Source organism: Erpetoichthys calabaricus, chromosome 1 (assembly GCF_900747795.2).
Source record: "Erpetoichthys calabaricus chromosome 1, fErpCal1.3, whole genome shotgun sequence".
NCBI classification, from domain to species: domain Eukaryota; kingdom Metazoa; phylum Chordata; class Cladistia; order Polypteriformes; family Polypteridae; genus Erpetoichthys; species Erpetoichthys calabaricus.
Genome location: NC_041394.2, coordinates 90,680,765 through 90,696,688, shown reverse-complemented (window position 1 = coordinate 90,696,688; position 15,924 = coordinate 90,680,765). Strand labels below are relative to the sequence as shown.

At 36.3% G+C, this 15,924-nt stretch overlaps 1 protein-coding gene across 1 annotated transcript in view; it reads right to left on the bottom strand.

Annotated features, from left to right (window-relative positions):
* LOC114653079 (copper chaperone for superoxide dismutase-like) overlaps positions 1-15,231 on the bottom strand; it is a 32,460-nt gene extending 17,229 nt beyond the window's left edge. The window contains exons 1-4 of the mRNA XM_028803254.2: positions 15,130-15,231; positions 12,894-12,966; positions 11,124-11,261; positions 3,963-4,140 (exon numbers count right to left, since the gene is read on the bottom strand). Of these exons, the coding sequence (XP_028659087.1) occupies positions 3,963-4,140; positions 11,124-11,261; positions 12,894-12,966; positions 15,130-15,165 (425 nt within the window). The 5' untranslated portion in view covers positions 15,166-15,231. The remainder of the gene's footprint in view (positions 1-3,962; positions 4,141-11,123; positions 11,262-12,893; positions 12,967-15,129) is intronic.
* Between the last annotated feature and the right edge of the window lie 693 nt (positions 15,232-15,924).

Here is a 15,924-nt window from a genome sequence, read left to right as displayed (position 1 = left end):
TAATCTTGACATAAGCATCAAAATTAAAGTGGAAATGTCAAGACTAAAATCAGCATGTCAACTTTATTCACGACATATAGTGTTTTTTTCTTCCCTGTGTCCATATTTTTTTTTCTTTACCGTGGCCCTAATACACTTCCATAGGGCTATACCACAAATAGCATTATAAATGCAAGTCGCAGTTTTATTATTTATGTATATAGCTTAGCTTGAAGCAAGGTCCATATTAATGCAATTTGCCTAAATGATGATTCAGTTGGTAAAGATGTCATCACCAAGTTGCACTTGTTTTATTTTTATTTTTATTTGGTGAATACTGTGTAATGCACCTGGGCTTGAAGTCTTGAAGTAATAGTATTATTACTGGAAGTTACACTATTATTTATTTTATTGTTATTATTTATTAGTTTAAATATTATGCAGTTTAATGATGGTAAAGTTGTTTAAAAAGTCACTTTGACGTGTTAGTGGACAGAGATTGTTAACATTAACAGAAAGTGTAGTTGGTTTACAAAAAATATTTACTATTTATTCCATTTCTAAGACATGTTCAGTGCAGTACAATTTTTGACAAGCACCTCTGGATATTTTACTAAGTCTAAAGCCTCTTTGGATGGTTGAAAATATGTTGTCAAAATTATAGTTTAAGTTGTTTGCAAAATTTGTTCAATAAAAAGGTTCTATATTTTGACTGCATCTGTCATGCAATGTGATTCCTTCTCTTCATTAGTGCCACCCACTTGAAAACTATCACTTTATGGGGCCATGCAAACCTGTATTAATACTTTAATACATTAAATTTTTTTTTTTTTTTTTTTGTACAATGCTGATGACAATGGAATAGGTTATTCTTAGCCAGTCTACTGCAGTAATTGCAGTGGAAAATGTGGTTAACATCCACACATGCATGGGAAAAAAATACTGTTGAATACCGTGAAACCGGGATAATTTAGAAAAATACCGTTATATTGAATTTTGGTCATACCGCCCAGCACTAGCTTAACTTAATGTTCACATTATAGTTGAAAAGTCATTGTAACTAACTCCAACATTAAAAAGCATTCTGAATCAGTAGTGTAGCATATCACTACTGACAACAAAATATAAAAAAAAACATGCCAAACTGGCCTACACTCTCATTTCAATGGTTTACACTGATTCTGTGCACAAAAAATATAAGTAAGATTTTTTGAAATACAGTAATCCCTCCTCCATCGCGGGGGTTGCGTTCCAGAACCCCCCGCAAAAGGTGAAAATCCGCGAAGTAGAAACCATATGTTTATATGGTTATTTTTATATTGTCATGCTTGGGTCACAGATTTGCACAGAAACACAGGAAGTTGTAGAGAGACAGGAACTTTATTCAAACACTGCAAACAAACATTTGTCTCTTTTTCAAAAGTTTAAACTGTGCTCCATGACAAGACAGAGATGACAGTTCAGTCTCACAATTAAAAGAATGCAAACATATCTTCCTCTTCAAAGGAGTGCGCATCAGGAGCAGATAATGTCGGAGAGAGAAAGAAAAGCGAACAAATCAATAGGGCTGTTCGGCTTTTAAGTATGCGAAGCACCGCAGCATAAAGCTGTTGAAGGCGGCAGCTCACACCCCCTCCGTCAGGAACAGAGAAAGAGAGAGAGAGAGAGAGAGAGACAGATAAAAACAAACAATCAAAAATCAATACGTGCCCTTCGTGCTTTTAAGTATGCAAAGCACCGTGCAGCATGTCGCTTCACGAAGCAGCTGCACAGAAGGGAACAACGTGAAGATAATCTTTCAGCATTTTTAGACGAGCGTCCGTATCGTCTAGGTGTGCGAACAACCCCCCCTGCTCAATCCCCCTACGTCAGGATCAGAGAATGTCAGCGCAAGAGAGAGAGAGAGAAAAGTAAGTTGGGTAGCTTCTCAGCCATCTGCCAATAGAGTCCCTTGTATAAAATCAACTGGGCAAACCAACTGAGGAAGCATGTACCAGAAATTAAAAGACCCATTGTCCGCAGAAATCTGTGAACCAGCAAAAAATCTGTGATATATATTTAAACATGCTTACATATAAAATCCGCGATAGAGTGAAACCGCGAAAGGTGAAGCGCGATATAGCGAAGGATTACTGTAATATAGACAAATAGCAGTGATCAAATTACATAATCATAGAAGATGGTCATAATGATTTCAGAAAGGTTTACTGATCATGCATACATTAAAATGCTAAAAACAAAACACAGAATAATGTTTCCTAAATATTACAAGATGTAGGTAAGTTTAGTAAATTCTTCCATTTTTTGTACACAAAGAATAAAGCTACTCCAAATGTAATCATGGTTTACTTTCTCAATGACCACATTTGTTAAGCATAAGTGTACATATGCTACAAATGTCAAAATCAAGCAATATATTTTTAACAATTTCCCTTTTGTTCAGAATTTATACTGACAGCAGATAAACTGATTTGTTCAGAATTTTGACTCAGTCCTTGTTTCCATTTAAAAGTTTTCATCGATTATGTTTTTAATTTGATTCATGGATGTTTATGAATCTGAAACAGTGGTGCTAATAAGAAAATGGTTAGAACAGAAAACAAACCTATTAGGTATAGTTCTACATACAAATCATTAAAAAATCACAACAGTAGTACTACAAATATGTAATGTTACCTGCAGATAAGGAAAATGTGTAGTATTGACATAATGGTTCATGGCGTCTCCCACTTTTAGAATCGCAGGTTTCAATTTTGACTTGGACACTGTCTTTATGAAGCTCATACAGTATGTTCTCCATGACAGCATGGATTTTTTTAAAACATTGTCGTCCCCCCATACACATGACAGACATGTGTGTTGGTCTGACAGGTGAAATTAGGTGTGGGTGTTAAGTGCTCCTTGCAATAAGAATGGTCCTGCTAGAACAGACTCAGGCTGAGCATGATCATAACTGTATGATTATTTTCAAAACATAACTTTCTGTACTTTAAGCTAAAAGAAATACTAAAAATTTAAAAGAATATAGTTGAACAAATCTGTCATATTTATTTTGTTTCTGCTTTTACAGCGTTCACGTGTTTATCGTATAATTAAATGCATACTGTAAGTTGAATAAAACAGTAATTGTCATATGTTATTATTAGCATGTAGCTATTAACTAAATGCTCCTGATCAGGTGATGCCAAACAAAAATGGTAGGTAGATACTTGGCATATAAAGGACACAAATTTGTGGTTTGCCCAGGTCACATAACAATTGCAAATATCATGATGTGATTAAGTATGTTTCAGGATGTTACATTATCATGTGAAACCATCCTTAATTTGGCTTTGTACTTAAGTATTTGAGTAAAAAGCCACTTATTTCCCTGTCCAAAGACATAGGGATCCAAAGCCTAACCTGGCAGCAGCTGATGCACAGTTGGAAACTACTTGAAATATGACATCAGTCAATTGTGACCAATTTAGACTCTTCATTACACCTGATAATATGCCTCTAAATAAAACCCAGGTGAATACAGTGAGAATGAGCAAACCTCAAGCAAAATTCACAAGATTCTAAAGTTTTAATTGTTGTTGCACAGTGAGTTTGTAGATGAAAAAAATAATTCAGTAATATGAATCAATGACGATCTTTCTTTTGTTCTCATTATAATGGCTTTAGCAGCTGTGCTTTGAAAGAAGAATTTGAAATTGGAACATAATTTCTTTCTAAAAATGTGCATGTGACTGCAGTATGATTGCAGACATCACTTATACTGTAACTTACTAGCTAAATTACATAAAGCATGGACAAACAATTTTCTTTATTTACACTTTTTGTAGTTGACAAATCACAAGCGTAGCTAACAGAATCAAAAAAATACTTAATTTTGTCAAAATCTTTCTGACTGATGTGGCAAAGTGCTAAATATTATGCTGAGTAAAACATAAAAAACAAACTTTCAGAGCAGTAAAATGGAAAATTAGTGCTGGTAGTACCTGTGACAATTGTTGGTGAGGTCTCCAAATTCATGTACATGAAGCCCATGAAGCCCTGGTTCCAGTCCATCTATGGTCCCCTCAATTAGACAGCAATCCTCCGTAACCTGAAGAAAGCGCACCACACCTTGCACTTGATTTTGCCCAGACATCATTGCCACAGCTGCTCCTAGGTGTGCTATACCAGCAAAGAGAATGTGTCAGGCATTCCCATTCTATAAACATAATTTGCACCTGCCAAATACTGCTGTTTTTTTCTATAATAGTTAAAATGCAGCATTACAGGCATGTAAAATGTAGCTGCACTTTACCTGAAACTACCAAATGTTTTAATGAAATGTTACAGCATTATATTTACTAGGAAAGTGAAAACATGTTGGTTGTCGTTCCAACAGATCCAAGATGAGGTTAAAAACAGCCTATTCAATATGTTCTTGACTGTACCACCAAAAAACATTTCTCAGAGAATATGATATTATAACTGCTATATGTACTGTACTTAACATGTATTTAGTCTTGCATATTATTTCAGGGTTATCATTACCATTATGGCACAGTTAGATAACTGTATTGTATATCTGCCCATTGTAAAACAAAAGGCCTTAAAATTGTGCAACTGCTTCCCTATAAAAATCTCTTTAGTTAAGATTAATTAAGACTAAATAACTGACATTAGCGGTATCTTTCCTAACCTCCTCACTATCCCAAAGCCTCACAGCACACATTTAGCTTAATGGAATATAGTTAAATAAATTCACCATGGATATGCCTTTTTGTTAACAGAACATTTTTAACTTGGCTAACCCAATAACTAACATAACAAAGTTGAAAGGAAAAAGGAAATATATCCTTTTCAATTTTACAGTAGATGACAATCGTCTAGTCTTTGCCAAGTTGAAGATACACCTAACCTCGCATGACAAACAACAAACTATTATTTGTTTAACAAAACAAAATTAGCCAAGAAGCTAAAGCCATGAGTAAAAAATCAAGTATATGTGAGTAGCTAATAATCAGAACCACATTTATATAAAAGCAGAATCCTTCCACAGTTTAGCCAAGAGGGTTCAGGTTTGTAGTGATATCATAGACAGAACAGAAGACAGCTGCTATGATTTCAGGGAACCAGTTATTGGTGTTTCTCATTAAAGGAAGGATTACAAAGCCATTTCCAAACAATTTCTTCATCATTGTTAACTGTCAGCAATTATTTAAAAATGGAGAAAATTCAAGTGTTGTCTCTCTTTCCAAGAGTGGGCATCCTGAGAAATTCTACCAAAGATCAGACCATGCAATGCAATGTACTCTGGACAGACAAGACAAAACTGGAGTTGAATAGTTGTTATGCACAATGCCATACTGTACTTGGTGAAAACAAAACATGGTGTATCAATACAAGACCCTCATATCAGCCATTATGTTATGGTGGAGGGATAAATTATTTTTGGCTAACCTCAGGGCTTGGACATTTCAGAAATCACCTGTTAGGAGCATCCTTTTCATACAAATTCTGTTAAAAATGTTTTGGAATAAATAAAAAATACATTGAAAATACACTGAATTTTTATTATAGTATTCTTCCTAAAGTATTTGTTTTTCAGTTAAATAATATTGGTTATAAGATCTTATTAAGTTTCAAAAAGGGTCTAACAAGATTTGAGTTGATTTCAGTCTTTACATCAACAAAAGGTAACATGGTCAAAAACTGTGTGCAAACTTTAGCTATCCACTATTTATATTTTTGAACCTTAATAATCCTAATTATGTAGGTGTTGTATATGGTCATGTTCAGTGTAGCCTACAGTGTTTTATTTATTAATATGAAACTTAAAATGTGATTCAGTTTGATTTAAACAAAATATTAGGGGTCAGGGTGTATTTTATTCCAATATAAGAAAATAAAATAAGAATGGTAAGTGGTATTAAGTATTCAGATGTAAAAAAAAAGTGCAACCGGCTAAAATTAAAACAGAGTAGGCAATTAAGTCTGTTATTTTGTTATTTTAGGACTTCTGTAAACAAAAGGAACATTAAATAATGCATAGGCTTACTGTTTAGACATGGACACCAGCTAACTTTCTAAACAAGTAAACGTACAGAGGCTTGAAAATGTGTTTATCAGAGGCTATGATACACTTTTAGGCCATTAAAACATAAGGAGGTTACATTTAAGCGTTCATCCCCATGGTATAATTCAGAATTACGGTCTATAAAAGTAGCTAGCCGACACCCTGAGAGAATGTTGCAGAAGACTGGCCCCAATGTGCATATCCAGGCTTTTTCTGACCATCAAAGAGCTTACAGGGATGCACTAACTGCAGCCAAGAGCACACATTATGGCAGAATAATAGAAAATGACAAAGATGTTCTCTGTAGTTAATAAATTACTTCAAACTGCATCTGGCCCAATTACCTCCTCTACTGAAGCCTGTGAAAAATTCCTCTAATTTTTCCTTAGTAAAATTTAAGATCTAAATAATTCAATTAACACAAATCCAACATCCAATTATATGTTTCCCTATCTTCCCACTCCATCCAGCTCCTTTACTAAAGTTTTACCACTTACATCTACTTTTGTTAATGACCTACTTTGTAAGATGAGGCTAACTATCTGTGTACTGGACCCCATCCCCAACACACATCTTAAATAAATCCTGCCTTCATGCCATAATCCAGACTGTTACAACAATAATAAATACATCCCTTGGCACCGGCTTTGTGCCAGCCACTTTTAAAATCATTTCTGTGACCCCAGCGTTAAAAAAAGTCTGGTCTTGATGCAGACAAACAATTTTTGGCCTTCTCTCACTTACCATTTCTGTCAAACTAGGGGGCTCTGCCCCCTGCTCGCCAATAATAATATGTGGGTGAAGTCCATCTGTATTGGTGAGTGTACCATCTCCCAGTTGTAATAAGCAATTGTTATGATCTGGTTCTGGACATCGTATCTTTTTTACTAACTGTATCTTTTGAAAGCAATGCCAATTGTCTGCGTATTTTAAGGTGCATTGAACAATAGCTGAGCGCATGGCATGTGGAAGAATAGCTAAGCACTGTCTAAAATCTCATCCTAATAAAAGTACCTTTTCTCCAAAGCGAATATTATTATTCATAAACGTTTGTAGAAGTTTATGAATGGTGTTGAGTAAGTGACTGGATGCCATTGTACATTCATCAATAATTAACATTTTTGCAAGACGGATGTCACGTGCAGTGCCACCGTTAATGTTCATAGTGGATACCGATTTGTAGGATCTAATGCAGTTGATAAAGATTTCACTTTCAGGTACATCGTTAGTTAGAAGCTTCTGTAGATATTCAGGATATGAATGTAAAGGAGGCAGTCTAATTTGACCCTTTTGACAACAACGTGTAAATGAATTACTTGTATTGCCAGTTGTTTCTTCAGGGAAGTGAACTGAATGACAATGATTGCAAATGACATTCATTAATCCGAATGAATTTTCCTGGTGTATGTTTTGCTTGTGCCGTTTGAGAGGCGCGTTGTTGCATGTGTAGTATTTGGGACGTGTTGTTTTGGAGCTGTAATCGATTTGCCTGTGCTGTGTGAGAAGCCCGTTGTAGCCTTCGCTGCCATTAACGTATGTCTGAGACGGGAGGTGTTTCGTTTTGAATCCGTGCCTGTTGCGATGCAGCACTTTGATTGATAGATTGCGTCATGTGGATCTAGGATGTAGATTTGTGCATATTTGCGTTGTTGATTTGTTTCAGGGTGCACTGTTCCAATGTGATGCAGTATTTGTGCACATATGCGAAAGCAGTATGGGCCATTGCCTTTTGGTGGCCTGATATTTACTCCGGTAGATGCAAAAGCAAATGAACTATTGTAGGATCTAATGCAGTTCATAAAGTTTTTACTTTTAGGTACATCGTTAGTTAGAAGCTTTAGTTGAACTTTGCGTTTTTGGAGCCGAGACATTTTTTCTTTTAGAAATATGGATAAGTAATAAGGAGTATTGCACTCACTGTTAATATTGAGCCTTTTCTTCGGTTGAACGGTTAATAGTGCCTTATTGTAATGAGATCCACCTATGCTGCATAGTGTGAATTGTGTTTGGTCCCATTATCCGAGCGGTATCGTTTTGTACCTGTGATCGTGAATTCATGACTTGTTTGTTCTTGAGCGTGAGAAATATGGATAAGTAATAAGGAGGATCGCACTCACTGTTAATATGGAGCCTTTTCTGCGGTTGAACGGTTAATAGTGCCTCATTGTAATGAGATCTACCTATGCTGCATATTGTGAACGTGTTGAGATGACGTATGTTTAATACGGACGGTTCATTTAGAAATGGGGCTTTGTGTGTCATTTGTTATTTATGTTACTGTGGTCGTGGGTCTGAATCGTCGTTTTTGTGTACGTTTCGTGTGCTATGTCCGTAGTCTGTCCCGTTTCGTGTCCAATGGGCTTTGTGTGGTGCTCGCGGCTTCTTTTTTTTTGTGTGCTTGTGGCTTGTTGAATCCTCCTCTTTGTGTGCGTCCCGTTTCGTGTGCAATGGGATTAAATCCTCCTCTTTGTGTGTGTCCCGTCCGTTGCTTGTGTGTGTGGGGGGGGGGGTTATGGTTTGCGTGCTCTTTTTTTTTGTGAGCCAGGGGCTTGTTGAATCGTCCTCTTTGTGTGTGTCCCGTCCGTTGCTTGTGTGTGTGTGGGGGGGGGGGGGGGGGGGTTTGCTCGTGCGGCACCTGCGTTTGACTCCTTTTTTCTGTGCTCACTCCTTTTTTCTGTGGTCTTGTCCGCCTCTCGCGGCGCCTCATTTCTTGGGGCGCCTGCGCAGTACATCTTTTTGCGGCTACGGCCCATGGCCGGATGTCCCTGCGTCCATCCGGTTTAGCATTCTCGGTTAGTAATATGGATGTTCTTGAGCGTGTTATAGCCCCTAACTCACTAATTACTTAAATTCTAATAATTTGACAAAACCCTTTCAGTCTGGTCTCAGAGCACAGCACAGTGGCTCAGCGGCTTAAGCAGGGCTGCAACTTTTAAAGAACACATTTCCTGGGAGTTTGTTCATCCAGATGCAAACACTTGTTTTGAAAATGCCATCTTAATATCCTCTAATGCTGATTCAAGTATACACTTTGATACTACTAATAGTAGCATTTTACTACATATACTTGAGAATTTAGTTGGACGGTTAGACAATTTACTTTATACTATATATTACTTTATACTATATATTATTTTCAGTAGGTTTAAAAGTAAAACCACAATATATTGTCATTGTGTTTCTGTCTGCTGTCATAACAGTATTCAGTGGTACAACTAATTGTGTTTATCTATGATACTATTAGGAGATGTTGTTCAGAAACATTAATTCTAATTCATATACTATTGACACTATGTTGGATTTATAAATAAATTAGCTCTGTCAGTCAGGTAACACAATAACTGAAAAGTGTTCTTGAGTTTGGGGAAAAATAGATATTTTAGTGGTATCAGGATATGTGAATTATGCAACATTTTAATAATAATAATAATAATAATTCATTACATTTATATAGCTCTTTTTTCAGTATTTTCTCAGCGCTATCCACACAGGGAGGAACCGGGAAGCGAACCCACAATCTTTCACAGTCTCCTTACTACAAAGCAGCAGCACTACCACTGCGCCACCTGTGAGGACAATTTTGTGCTCTTCTTAGCTGTATTTGTATTTGGGACTTACATCACTGAAAATTGCTGAATATGCACAAGAATTAAGCAATCTAGGGAAGAAGGAAATAGTTTTTGCTTTCCTGTATGAAAACCTTAGAATAGCACGTAAGAAGATGCACCACCAACAGAAAAACATGTTGGGTAAATGTCACTCTAGAGAAGGAATTGCCTGGGCCTTAGACTATCCTGACCACAAAAAAAACTATCAAAGAAAAACTTTTACTGTGTATTGAAAGAAAAAAAAGGAAGGCTTCAGGATTAAGATAGAAGAAGAACCAGGAAAACATTAATGTTAAGTGGAAAACGATAAAAGGTTCAACTTTGATATTTTGAAGGGAAGAGGGGACACTTCTGGATTTATCTTAGAAATTGAGCAAGCATAGACTTTGTTTTTGTAGATATAAATGACAAAAGGACAACTTGAGTTTCTGGAAAAAAGATGCAAGAAAGTGCAGCCCTGGTAGACCCCTAGGGTTGAAGCATACAAAGGTTTGGGTGGTGGAGACACAGTGGGGCAAGTATGGATAGTAGTTCTCTTTACAAAGAACAAGCAACTTCAACTTTGTTTGGCACTGTTCCTTACTTTTTCTGCTTTAAAATTTGTTCTATTCCTCCCACAAACATGCTGATTTTAAAATGATTTACTGCCTTTGATCTAAGTGTTCCCTAATTAAGAAAGATGGTTGCTCCTCTAACAAACAAGTTTATTCTTTTTAAGAATTTTTAAGAGAGCACAGTACAATTAAAATTATATCAGTGATTCAGACACTGAATTTGTACATGTCACATTGTCCGGGAAAGTAAATTACATCATCCTGGCTGACTTGGCAGCAGAAATGATTCACTCTACCAATATTTTTTGTGATGAATCATTCAGAATGCTGATGACTTCAAACAAGGAATCAAGTGTCTATTAGGCATGTTTCATTCATGGACACTACAAGCTGAACCTGCTCTATCCAAATACTGCATAAATTATTTTAAATATTAAGCACGTGTACAATCTGAGCAGTTCTGAGCTCATCTTGCTGTCACTTACAAGCCTGTTATTGACAGCAGCAGCTCTCTACTATCCAAGCCAGATGCTTTTGTGTGTAGTTGTGGGGGTGGTTGTTTGTTTTTATTGTATTTTTTGAACTTCTATAAAATTTTAATATCCCCTTGGGGACAAATAAAGTATAACCTAATCTAACAACTTTTTGTTTTTGAAGAAGTTACAACCATGTTTTTGTTTCTGTCTAGTATTTATTTAGTCCCTGTCTCTCAAACAAAATAACATAAAAAATTCAAGAGACAAGTCGTAAGGTGAGTAGCCTGGTTAAGGCAGAAACGTGGTTTCTTAGAAATCTAGGCCTGAAATCTTTAAATTGGGTTCCCCTTTAGTTTAAACTTAAAATAACATTAAAATGCCTCAAACTCTTCATAATATAAACTGCACTGTTTTTCTCTATTTGTTGCAGATGTTCAATAAACATCACACTCACCTTCAACTAAAGACCCCATTCCTTTCAGCACAGCCCGCCGTCCACTGTTCTCAATTAGGTCCTGGACCTGCTGAGAAGGCAATGTACAGTCCACAACCACCATCTGCTTCTCCAAGTCAATGTCCACAGAATGGATTCCTACACAAAGTAATGAGCTTGTCACATCTCATATACTATTATTTTAAAAAAGGAGACTCACACATTTTCTTTCAGCAGAGATGTATTATTCATCTGGTACTCATATAGTTTATCCTTTTGTTAGGTCAACACAATACAATGTTGGATATAGATGACTCCTTTATAAAAAAATGTTATATATTACTACAAAAATGCACTAGCAAACCTTTATTTTTTTATTCAATGGTACAACATTTAAAGACAGAATGTTTGCTAATATTAACTTTCAGTTTAGGAATAAAGCTTGGTGCTATAGCTAATCTGAAAGTCAATCTCAGCAAGTACTTGTATTAATACTCAACATTATGTGAAAGACACTTTAAAACTGGCGACGACACAAGCAAAACATATTTTACTACAGAATAAAAAATAACAACAACAATGAACAAAGTAAAAAATAATATGATGTCAACAAGAGGTGCTGTCATGGAGAATCTCAACCTTGAATTATTTTAGAATGAAGCCAAAACATCAAACAAAACAGGTTTATTATTGTTTAATTATAACAAGGAAGGATTAAATAAAGGGCAAAACAAAGTACAATAGAGAGAAACACAAGAAACACTTGCAGCCACTTCACACAAGCTTGGTTCCCCTTTGCCCTTGAGAGATGTTCTATAATTCACACTCTTGTACAGGGTCCCAAATATTCTATACTATTTACTTCTATCTTCTCTTCTTTCTCTAACTCTTTTGTTCACTCACTCTCTAAACTCTGATCTATTTTCTGTCCATTGTGAACCACTTGCTAGAGTCAAAGAGAAAGAGGGCCAGAGTGACTCCTTGTGTTCTCTCCTAGGACTGTGCATACACTAACAGCCAGGATGTGTTGCCTCATCTGGTATCTCCTCCTTGATCTTCAGGCATCCATGGCATATGCTGGGTTTCATGTCCTCTAATTCTACCACCCTCAAAGAAGAATGATCCTTTTCTCTGGTATGACCCTTTCTTGGTCCTCTTCCTGGGTGGTTCTCCCTCTAGCTTCTCCCAAGGATCCAATAAAACAACACTGCATTCCAAAACCTGGTAGTGCACTTTTTTGCACTACCATAATGGAATAAATTCTCCATGCTAATGCATGTTCTATTGTCTTTCATACAATCATACTGGATACAACCAATACCAAGTCGATTATAACTAAATCTATGGAATGTGGAACAATAATTAAGGAGAGGAAATGGAATATAATTAGCACATGCAGCCAATATGAGATGGAAAGGACCTGGAAAGCACAGATTTATGAGGAATTTGAACAGGCATAGCATTATTGGAAGTCTAACATATGGACAATGGTTATTACTGCCTGCAGTGGTAGTAGTGGGAGTAATATTTTTTGGATTATTCTTAGGTTTGAAAGAGGTAAATAGGCAAGAATGAGGGAAACTTGTTGCTGAAATTAACAGACTGGGTCAGCTGCAGACAACGTTTTCCATTTTCATTTGGACTTCCAAAATCATACAAACATGATGAATTCTGACTAGTAGCCAAACAACATCTCTCTACATCATACAATGGAAGCAAGAAATAAAGCTTTGAATCAGTAAAGCAAATTCTTGGTCATTAAGAAAACGTTTGTTAAAATATCATTCTTACCTGAAACTCCCTCCAGTACGTTCCTGACTGCACTGACGCAGCTGTCACATGTCATCTGCACAGCAAACTCCAACTATCACATAATCAAAAAGAACAAAGGCTGACAGGAATGAAAACAGAATAGATCCCAGCAGCTGAAGCACCCCAATACTAAAAATACACAACATTTGTAAGAGTTGGGGCATTCTCTTCCCAGCTATAATAGATTATTCTTCCTGTTTTCTTTGCTTACCATGTATGGAACATTTCCAAAAGGAAGGTAGAACTTGATGAGAGGAATACTGATAAACAAAAATATTACACGAAGGATGTTCAATCAGTGATTTAAATTAATACTTAATTGAAATTCTCAATGTAACAGGTATTTTTCAGAAATTTCTTTTTAAAAGTGCTCATGAGGACATTAGCTCTGCATTATGAATGTGCATGGCAGAAAAACAGTACGTAATACCTTTGTGTAATTTGGTGACGTAAAAAGAATGACTTTTGTTGAAAAAACAACTAAACCAATTATAATTTCCTGCTTGCATGTACTATTTTTATATTTAAAGTGAGGCATTACTGGTACAGTGTTTAGTGCTCCTGGCTTAGGGTTCAGGGTCCAGTTCCTGGACCAGTCACTATCTGAAAGGTGTTTATACATTCTTCCTATCACTTGTGTTTTCTCACAGTTAATCAGCTAATCTAAAATGGCTCAGTATATGCAAAGGCACATGACCATCCTGTGATGTACAGCCATTTTGTCTAAGCTTGGTTGTGCCTAAAGCTGCATGGATGTGCTCTATCTCCCAGCAACTTAGGACTGGCACTTTGTCCAGGTCCACTTTATACTCAATGCTACACCCCATAAATTGCATTAAATTGTTTTGAAAATGGATGAATGTACTTGAGATGGGTTAGGTTTATTACACGATTATCAGAAATTATGAAAAAAACACGTGGATTCAATGAAGAAATTAAATTTTGTAACGTGTGATCAGTACTGGTGCATAGGGCTGCATTAGGTATAACAAGCAAGAATTCCAAAGGCGGCCAATAGCAAGAACCAAACCCAATGTCTTTTGTACCTGTGATTGTTTGTCATTAGAGGGATCTTTTAGTATGGTACTGGAAAACAAAAATGTTGAGGCATTCAGTGGTTCAAGTTGTATCTACTCCATTAACTTTTTTTTTTTAACTTTTCCTGAAACAGGTGTTAGGGTAAATGGGCCCTGTGATTGGTTTACTTATTTGAAACGGCCAAATTCCAACCAATCGGTTGGAATATTTGATGCAAGAGAATGATTGACTAAAAAAGAAACAGAACACCCATTAATCCAGACAGCCCTGTGTGCAAGGAAAGGAGGTTCATCACTAGGCCCACTAACACAAACTCTCTCTCAGGGCAGATTCTGGATTGCCAAAATCTAAAAAACTTTTATAAGAGATCGGAGGAGCAAAAGACTATAGCCCTTTATGAGAATGATTGGCCATGACTGCTAGTGCCTGTAAATAACTTCAAGACCGAATGTTTTGAAAGGATGGCCTAAAGCCTAAGATGCTTTCATTTTCATTTAATAATATGCATTTAAAAAGCCAAACAACAGTTTGTACAAGTAACTTTAAAAAACAAAAATTTACAAAAGCAATAATTTTTTAACATTGGGCAGAAAAGCCCCAGTTACATTTTCGTGAAATACATACCCACAAATTTACATTAAATATTTTGATCCCTAAGCACGTGTGGTTGATTTTCTATTTCCAGATTGGCTTTCTGAGAGTCGGTGAGCGCTTCGATCAACTAGCGTCATATGCAGTGTTACAGGCTCCGTCCACAAGACCAAGACTAAGAGACAGCGGATTTTTTTTAACGCAGTGCAAAGGTTCGCATAATGAAACAAGCTTTGAGTAACACTGACTGGTGCTTATTTGCGCAGGAACTGGCATTCATATACTTAGATCAAAGAACCCCCTTCTCTATGTAAGCACATGATTCGCGTAAAACCAGAGTAAAATTGGACGTGACACCTGTCATGTGTCGAAAATATTAGCAGCACGGTTCACAAATTCAACAGACTGAAACAATACTATAAAAAAAGGCCTGGAAAACTAACGTCGGTTTAAGCATTCCAGTACGGGAAGTGAATGGGTTACTGATCTTGCCAAAACCAGTGAAAGCCTCCGAAAGTTGCGATTTGTCTTAAATAAACATAGTCTATAACAACTAAGGTTGAACAAAAAATATAACTTATTAAACCTTGCCAATGACACCGCCCCCTTCAGCCATGTCCATATTGTTCAACTCCGCTCCGCGTCAGTTTAACAAAGGGGCGTGTTCTCTTGCCAGGCATGCGCACATTTCCCGAGAAAGGCGGGGTATTTGCTGAGTGACACACAAGTAAACCAAACGAAACCCGTATTGGCGCAGCACCACCTCGCAAGTTTCGGTAAAGATTATTTTTGAATACTATTATGATGTATAAAAAATGCTGTAAACGAGCCAGCATATTTTCATTCCAACTCAATAAACCAAATAAATATAAGGATTTGAAAGGTATGTATAAATTTATATGTATATATATTTGTAGGTCTAATATATATATAATATAAAATAATAATAAAGAAAAAGATGGGTGATTAGCAGTCAGATATTTCAATAATAAAGTTAGCCTTTGTACCATACTTTGAAAAATATACGTGACTAAGAATATAGGAAATATGTCTTTGTGGATTTCCAGCTACAAATATGCAAACCGTATTACAGACCCTTGGTTCCATATATATACAGTATATATATATATAAACATACAGTATATAAGTTTCCACAATTCTGTATTTTCGTTGAAAACGGTGAAGGCGGGAGGAGTAGTAATTGGCCATTAAAAAGGGTTGGTAGGACGCTGGGAAAATTGCATCTCAAACGAAGGTGATTATGTAGAAAAGTGATGTAATTTGTTTTTGAAATTCTTAATAAATAGACTTTAAAAAAGTGCGGGAACGTTTTGGACGTCCCTCGTATATATCTGACAAACACTGCCTTGGACACTCTTCA